This window comes from Larimichthys crocea, chromosome VI (genome assembly GCF_000972845.2).
Source record: "Larimichthys crocea isolate SSNF chromosome VI, L_crocea_2.0, whole genome shotgun sequence".
NCBI classification, from domain to species: Eukaryota; Metazoa; Chordata; class Actinopteri; family Sciaenidae; genus Larimichthys; species Larimichthys crocea.
In genome coordinates this window covers 13113469-13123017 of record NC_040016.1, presented here as the reverse complement: position 1 = coordinate 13123017, position 9549 = coordinate 13113469, and the positions used below count along the sequence as shown (strand labels likewise).

The 9549-nt window shown below is 38.6% G+C and overlaps 1 protein-coding gene across 1 annotated transcript; it reads left to right on the top strand.

The window, feature by feature from the left end:
• The first annotated feature begins 1554 nt into the window (after positions 1–1554).
• Positions 1555–5389, top strand: mrps16 (mitochondrial ribosomal protein S16). Its single transcript, XM_010731348.3, has 4 exons — positions 1555–1716; positions 1904–1934; positions 3082–3348; positions 4949–5389. Exons 2-4 carry the CDS (start codon positions 1922–1924, stop codon positions 5083–5085), a joined length of 417 nt encoding a protein of 138 aa, XP_010729650.2. The 5' UTR covers positions 1555–1716; positions 1904–1921; the 3' UTR covers positions 5086–5389.
• The last annotated feature ends 4160 nt before the right edge of the window (positions 5390–9549 follow it).

Genomic DNA, 9549 nt, shown 5'->3' with positions numbered 1-9549 from the left:
CAGTAGTACACAGGTACAGAGCAGTAGTACACAGGTACAGAGCAGTAGTACACAGATACAGAGCAGTAATACACAGGTACAGAGCAGTAGTACACAGGTACAGAGCAGTAGTACACAGATACAGAGCAGTAATACACAGGTACAGAGCAGTAGTACACAGGTACAGAGCAGTAGTACACAGATACAGAGCAGTAATACACAGGTACAGAGCAGTAGTACACAGGTACAGAGCAGTAGTACACAGATACAGAGCAGTAATACACAGGTACAGAGCAGTAGTACACAGGTACAGAGCAGTAGTACACAGATACAGAGTAGTAATACACAGGTACAGAGCAGTAGCACACAGATACAGAGTAGTAATACACAGGTACAGAGCAGTAATACACAGGTACAGTAGTACACAGATACAGAGCAGTAGTACACAGGTACAGAGCAGTAGCACACAGATACAGAGTAGTAATACACAGGTACAGAGCAGTAGGACACAGGTACAGAGCAGAGGTACATAGCAGTAGTACAGAGGTACACAGGTACAGAGCAGTAGTACAGAGGTGTACAAAGCAGTAGTACACAGGTACAGAGCAGTAGTACAGAGGTGTACAGGGCAGTAGTACACAGGTATAGAGTGGTAGTACACAGGTACAGAGCAGTGGTACACAGGTACAGGGCAGTAGTACACAGGTACAGAGCAGTAGTACACAGGTACATAGCAGAGGTACATAGCAGTCGTACAGAGGTACACAGGTACAGAGCAGTAGCACAGAGTTGTGTACAAAGCAGTAGTACACAGGTACAGAGCGGTAGTACACAGGTAGGGCTACAGAGCAGTGGTACACAAGTACAGAGCAGTAGCACAGAGTTGTGTACAGGGCAGTAGTACACAGATACAGAGCGGTAGTTCATAGTTACAGAGCAGTAGTACACAGGTACACAGCAGTGGTACACAGGTACACAGCAGTAGTACACAGGTACAGAGCGGTAGTACACAGGTACAGAGCGGTAGTAGGTGTACAGGGCAGTAGTACAAATGTGTACAGAGCAGTAATACAGAGGTGTACAGGGCAGTAGTACAAATGTGTACAGAGCAGTAATACAGAGGTGTACAGGACAGGAGTACACAGGTACAGAGCAGTAGTACAGAGGAGTACAGAGCAGTAGTACAGAGGAGTACAGAGGAGTAGTACAGAGGTGTACAGGGCAGTAGTACAAATGTGTACAGGGCAGGAGTACAGAGGAATACAGAGGAGTACAGATGAGTACAGGGCAGTAGTACACCGATACAGAGGTACAGGGCAGTAGTACACAGATACAGAGGTACAGGGCAGTAGTACAGAGGTGTACAGGGCGGTAGTACACAGATACAGAGGTACAGAGGTACAGGGCAGTAGTACAGAGGTACAGGGCAGTAGTACACAGATACAGAGGTACAGAGGTACAGGAGTACAGGGCAGTGTAGACTTGCAGTTTCCTGCAGTTTCCTGCAGTTTCCTGCTGTAACATTGGATTGTAGTGCAACACCGCCATCTTGTGTCAGCGGGACTCAATGACACCAGGGCAGCTACGTCACTTCCTGTTTAAACATGGCCGCGCACTGACAAATGTCACATTACTTTGGGAAACACACACTTTACTAACCTCTGATATATCACCTGTCCGGATACAACAAAGACCACACCTGGCAGGATTTAGAGGATTGAGCTCTACTTCGTTCAGGTATTTCACTGCTCGTCTTCTTCATGTTTACCAGCCTGCACACAGGACATGTTAGCTCTGTAGCTACAGCACAGCTAATTCTGATGAATGAAAGGTTTTATTTGAATGTGTAACAGTATGAGACACTGTCTCTGATAAAGAGTTTTTTACTGGTTTAAAGGTGATTTATTTATTTGTTCTGTTTCAGGATAATCCAGCCAGCATCATGGTTCATTTATGTGAGTATACACTGTGTAGTAGTTTCACATGTAGTGTGTAACATTTACATTTACTACAAGCATGCAGGACAGACCCCTCACATAAACTGTTACTGCGTCACAAAGTTAATTTCCAAAGTGGCATTTACTTCAGGTAGACTAAAGTAATAAACCGTTTATGGTAAAGTTAAGATCATCTGTCATAAATACAAATTTATTCAATTAGAAATGATATAAAACCATTATAAGGAGCTAGAAGCGAGGATGAGAGGATATTTGCCATCTTTGCATGACTCAACAACTGCAGTGGTTAATCGCTTAAAGGTCCAGTGTGTACAGCGTAGTTGCATCTAGTGGTTTAATCGCTGCATTGCAAACAAACACTTTAAGGAGCCCTGTCTGGAGTCACTCTTTAGTTTAATCTGTAGAAACACGATGTTTCAACATGACGGCCTCTATGAAAGAGGACCGGCTTCCACTGTAGATGTAAAAGTATCATTTTTAAGTAACACAAGTAAAAAATATTCTTATTTTCAGGTGATCATACATGCATGAAAACATGGTTATGAATATTATATTCCAAAATCCTACACACTGCACATTTAACAAATGTATTGTTGTTTAATCTTCTGTCAGTCAATTTATCAACTGATTGTCTTAACACAATTTGAATAATAAAAACAAACATAAATACACTCTGTGTTCAGACACACACAGTGTAAAGGGGCTTTTGTTTGGTTTTGATTCTCATTGCTATGTGCTGAGAGATATTTCTTGTACTTTGTTCATATTTATTGGACTAAATATAAGAAAATTTATAAAACAGGGTTAACAAAAATTTAACATTATAAAGGTCAGATTTTTAGCTGTATTGGTCTTAGGTAGGTGTATGTAATAAACTAACAACAGAGAGTAAGTAGCACCTTAGTAGATAACAGAGTGATAACAAAGCAGCAAGCAGTGAATGTTGTTTTTAATTAAAATATCAGTTTCGTGATATAAAATATGCTCAGGAAATGCTTGCAAATGGTGGTTAAGGCCCCTGAAAGTACAGCCTTTACTGAAAAAGTTATCCATCTCTCACTGATGCAGTGAGGTGTTGAGCATTTACAAGAAACTATTTTGATTTCTCTTTGCCAATACTAATTGTTCTCATTTCCGTCTGTAGCTTCACTCCTGCTAAAGAAGTACCATGGAGGTTACGTTGTCATCCGATTGGCTCTTGCAGGCCACAAACAAGCTAACAGACCCTTTTATCGCATTGTGGCAGCTTACAACAAAAGGGCAAGAGATGGTAAATATATAGAGCAGCTGGGTAGCTACGACCCCCTCCCGAACATCTACAATGAGAAACTTGTAAGCTTCAACTTTGACCGAATCAAGTACTGGATCGGCTGTGGCGCTCACCCATCGAAGCCAGTTGCTAAACTTCTAGGTGTGTATTCTCTGCATTTACATGTTCTTTCAAGGCGGATCAACATTGCTCAATTTTATTGTGAGATAGAATTCCACTCCTGTATTGTAATTTGTTTGGTCAAGAAGGTTTGTTTCATTCTGTTTTATTTCAAACCTTTATTGAGGTTGTCCTCATTCATCCTGTTTAAGTATGACGAAACACAGATGGGAATAAAGGGGGGGAAAAAAAGTTAAAACATTGACACAATGAAGCATGTAGGTTTATAATCATGGTGCTAAATTGTTCATAAATTAGCAGAGTGTCGATTTTTACTCTAGGACTAAGAGAAGAGGCTGACTTTAAATATTTTAACTGTGCTTTGAGAACCGTAACTTCATGATTTTTCTTTCTGCACCTTACTCTTCCACGTTTTGTGTCAAGGTGACTAATGGGAGCAACAAGTTTTAAATTTGGCCCAGAGTGCTGCAGCCTGCAGCCATGAAACCACTGCAATGTAACACTTATCGGCAATTGTGCTTCTTCAAAATTAATCTATTAGAAGTGCTTGTCCTTGGCACTGATCAGCTCTTGTCATAAGTGTCAACTGACAACATTATGGAAAGGACACTACAGGTCCTATCTGTGAAATCTCCTCTGTGGGAGTAACGTCACAGCACCCACAAGAGCACCACCAGTCTCCCAAGCTTTGCAGCCTTTCAGCCGCTGGTTCACCCTCCTCTGCCTTTTGTCTGCCTCTCGTCTCATCTGCTCTTATATGAGCTCTTTGTCCAAATATTCAGGCTCAAATAAATACGGCCGATCATTTATACTGTCGAAATCAGTTAAATATCCAGCCATGCCACACTAACTCCAACACAACAAGCTCTTTCTGGCTGGTGCATTATTACACTCATGTTTCCTTAAGTCACCTTAACTCTCCTAAAATTTCAGAACAAGACAAGACACACCGCAGATCAAGCGAGAAACAGAAACATTTTATTTCTCTGTAGGGTTGTGCTGTCAGACAAACAAAACAACAATATGAGCTGGTCAGTGGCAAAATCAAGCAACTTTAATAGACATATTTTCATCTTGATTGTGGCTACTCCTGGCTGCATCAAATTTAAAACTTCTCAATTTGTCACCCTGATTTAGTCTCTCTGCCAGAGAACCACAGTCTACTTTATCATTCAGCAAGTGATGAATACTGTGGCTATATAATAGTTTTATGAACACCAACCAACACCTTTAGGCAATATTCAACTAGAGATATACTTATCTGTGAAAAATGTACATGTTTCCCATATTATCTGCTGCCATAATTATCTGATGTTAGTACTGTTATATTCGACAACTCGACATTTATTATCATCACATCATAGATGCACTTTGGTGTAAAGTGTTGTACAAATACAGATTAAATATGACTTTTATGGCCCTAACAACCATCTAATTTATTACATTGTTGGTTCTCAATAAATTGGCTACAGGAAATTGAAATTATCTTAAAATTATGATGTATCAGCTTCTTAAATTCCAAAGTATTTCTCCTACTCCAGGCAACATCTCCGTCATAGTTTCTTGTAAAAGCTTGCAGTGAAAAATGAGGTCTTGCTCTCTTCTCTCTCTCTTTCCGCAGGGTTGGCAGGATTTTTCCCTCTGCACCCCATGACGATAACAGAGGCAGAGCGTCAAAGAGCCCAAACGGTGCTAACAGAAACAGCAACAGGAAAAGAGGATGGTCTAGAGGAAGGACAGAAAGAGGCTGAAGTGTGAGAATTACTGAAAAACTGGGGACTGTGTGTGACTGACCAGAACAAAACCATGTCACAGTTATTTGGAGAAAGAACCAATTGATTTGTTTTCTAACTTGTTGGGTCACCTGCTTGTAGCAGTGCCAGATATGTCATACTGTAGTTCTAGCTGCTTTAAGTAGCAACTGTGGACAATTCGTATTAAAACTGATTCTTCATATAATTCAATAGCTTCATGTTATTGTTGTTTTTGAGAATGGAGTGCCGTAACAGGCAGTTGTTTGTATTCTCTTTTTATTTGACTTTAATAAAGTATTTAAATATTATTGCATTTTTTTGTGTTTGAGTTGCCTATTTCATATTTTAACTCTAAACACAAACAATCTGCAGCAAGAATGTCATAAATCAGTTTTGCTTCCTCCCTGATTTCTGAACCTTGCCATCAATCCTCCTCCTTATGTCTGTCTTTGGCCTGCATATATTTCGTTCTGCACGCCTAAATCAATATTGAGCGTCACTAATGTCAAACAAAAGGGAAGAAAGAAATCAGATGTGGGTGAGTTTGTTGATACAATTATTGGCCTTACTTCTTCAGTTTCAATAGCAACTTCTCCACCCTAACCTATAATGTACTGTGTTTTGGAAACCTTCACTTCACTGACAAAAGTCATGTTTGAAAATAATTTTAGAACTATTGTACAATATTCATATCCAGTACATATGAACTGCTGTCACATACTTGCATGCTTGTTCTATTTTGAACAGGTCCATATTTCAAGCCACTATTGTGAACAACAATCAGTTAGAGAAAAAAAAAAAAAAAAAAAAAAAGTTAAGTTGAGCCAAGACACACTTGGCAACACCCAGGTGGATGAAAGGCCAACAAATACAAGACTAAAAATAATTCTGCTGTTGATATTCCTTCATTTCCTTATGAATTATTGAATTTCTGTGAAATGGAATAAAAGTCAATTTGATTTTTTAACGTCGTACTGAGCATTCCAAAATACAGCTTTAATTATGAAGCAACAATTTCACTCAGGGCAGGTACCAATACATATGATCTGAATATATGGTGTTTATTATAAGAACATAATAGAAATGTCTAATAATTTCAAATCTATTATAAAATCAATTCCCTCTAGCATGGAAAAGTGAGCAAGAAATATTCAGAGTTTTTGTGTGGCATTTCAGAAATGATTTTCTACTAAGCAAACAGAGGCATGGGGACTTCACCCAAGCGTCTTGTGGCTTCAAGATCAAGAAAAATATTTGTGTTGAACCTTGTAACAGCAGGCAATTGAGGGTGCCGGGTTCATATTCATGCAGCGTCTCTCTATCTATGTATGGATGAGATGTTATTAAAATGTTATATAACTATATGTGTATTGTTTTGCTGTTCATACACACTGAATTTGTTGTTATATTTAGAAAACTGTAAACAGCATTTTATTTGCCTTGTTACATTAATTTCAAATTACATGGTGTAACGTCACTTCACACTTGTTGAATTTGTTGTTATATTTTAGTAAACTGGGCAAACAGTAATTTATTTGCTCTGTTGTTGACATTTATTTTAAGTTACATGCTGTGACGTCACTGGACATCTGAATTCTATAGTTATGCTATAAATAGACTGTCAAACATTAACCCAGGACAGTTAAGAAACAGTTGTATAACATTTTTTATAATAATATTACACCCACCCTAACCCCACCTCACCCAGTCACGCTTTATCCACCTTAACGTCATTGTGATCTGGACCTTTGTAAACCAGCATGTGCAGGGTGTGAGTGTACTTTTAGGGAACTTCAGAAATCACTTTATTACCTTGCCACAATACATAAAAAAAAGTTTGCCTAGGGAGGGCACTACATCAGTAACAACCTTAGTTTACCACTTGATCACTCATAATATAGAGTAGCTCTGACACTGATAGACAGACGTTCATATGCTCCACAACTGCCAACAGGGTCATACCTAACTGACAATTCAGACAGTTATCAAGGGAGATTACTGGAAGTATACAGCAAGACTGAAAATTGCAAAACATCTAAATTATTTTTCTTTGTTATACTGCATAGAGGTCCATGGAATGAAAGACATTGCAGCCTTGACATTTTTTTGGACGATTACCTGAAAACACTGGAAGATGAAAAATTCAGTTTATTCAGGATCTTGTACTTGGAGGAGGCTTTCCATCATTCTTATAATCCTTACCTTTGTGGTCATTGCACTTGTTGCGTTCTCTGTGTTCTTTACACAAAAAAGAGGTAGGTCTGTGATTTCTATATTTATTTTTTGCATTACTAGGTGAGTCATACTCAAATTATTTAATAATAATAACTGCAATTAATGTAGAAAGTAGAAATAGAATGACTGTTCCTTGTTAATTTTTGCTGTAAATCCTCACACAATTCTTAAAAGTTATTATACTCTAATATACAAGTTATTTGGAACACCACAGAAAATCTGAATATTATTTTGATGAGTTAGGTATTTTTATAATTTATACATCACCTGGACTAATGTTTTATTGAATGAGGTTCAGAAAGCTTATTCAAAAACCTGTGTAACATCCAAATCAAATACATCGTTACACCTTTGTGTTCTTACAGTTTTTTTAAGTTAGTTTATTTTTTAACAAGTACACATCATTTGTAGGAATTTATACTGACTGTAGATTCAGTGGAATAGGATCAACTCTAAATATACCAGTTATTATTATTATATACAGTTATTATTATTATATTAAAACTGAAAGCGGGAGTCAGCTTCTGTACTACCAGAAGTAAATCATTATTCAGAGTAAATCATTATTCATTTTGCAGATGGAACTGACTTAGGGGAAAGTTGCTACAAGGAAACTGTATTAAAGCAAACAAAACAAACCCTAGAGGGTTGAATTAATGTTAAATTAAACCCTGTGAAGAAATGCTCTAAGGCGCACTGACAAATATATTTCTCATGCATGAATATTGTTTTATTTAACAGGAAATACAAATACAAAGCTCAACAAAGATCAACATGAAGAAATATGGAGAAAACCACAGACCACGGACAATCATAAAGAAAACAATTTATCAAATTTATACATAAAATCATTAAATGAATTACCAGAGATTTTGCAAATTCGACTATTAAATACCACAGACCAGCATAATATGACTCGATATGACTCACTCAAATCAAATGAAAACTTGATTGACAGTATGTCTACTACTACAACTTTGAGTCGCACAACATCACTAACTCCTTATGTGAAAAATACTTCAACTCATAAAACATTACCAGGAACAACGACTTCTGAACCAAAAACTAACACTGCATCAACAAGTACCAGCACTACTCATCACACATTGACTAGTCCAGGAACATCAACAACAATATCGAAATCATATGGGCCACATTCCACGGGAACAGCTGAATCAACAGCCTCCATCTCAACACATTTAACAAATCCAGTAAAAACAGGTACCAGCAACGATCATTCCACAACAACTGTACAGTCGTCCACAAATGCAGAATTCTCACCAAGTTCACACTCTACAGTCCTTTCAACAACTACCACTTTCACTGAATCATCTTCTGAACTGAACACTGCAACAATGGCAACAATTACCAGCACAACTCATCATCCACCGACTAGTCAGGGAATGTCTTCAACAAGATCCTCATCGACTGAGGCACAATCTACATCTTCCACAACAGTGACACCAACAGGAACAGCTGAATCAACAGCCTCCACCTCAACACACTCAACAAATCCAGAAACGACAAGTACCAGCAGCGATCATTCCACAACAACTGTACAATCGCCCACAGATGCAGAACTCTCACCAAGTTCACAGTCTACAGTCCTTTCAACAACTACCACTTTCACTGAAACATCTTCTGAAACAAAAACTGCAACAACGTCAACAAGTACCAGCACAACTCATCATCCACCGACTAGTCAGGAAATGTCTTCAACAAGATCCTCATCGATTGAGGCACAATCTACATCTGCCACAACAGTGACACCAACAGGAACAGCTGAATCAACAGCCTCCACCTCAACACACTCAACAAATCCAGTAACAAGTACAAGCAGCGATCATTCCACAACAACTGTACAGTCGTCCACAAATGCAGAATTCTCACCAAGTTCACATTCTACAGTCCTTTCAACAACTACCACTTTCACTGAAACATCTTCTGAACCAAAAACTGCAACAACGTCAACAAGTACCAGCACAACTCATCATCCACCGACTAGTCAGGAAATGTCTTCAACAAGATCCTCATCGATTGAGGCACAATCTACATCTGCCACAACAGTGACACCAACAGGAACAGCTGAATCAACAGCCTCCACCTCAACACACTCAACAAATCCAGTAACAAGTCCGAGCAGCGATCATTCCACAACAACTGTACAGTCGTCCACAAATGCAGAATTCTCACCAAGTTCACAGTCTACAGTCCTTCATCACAACTACCACTT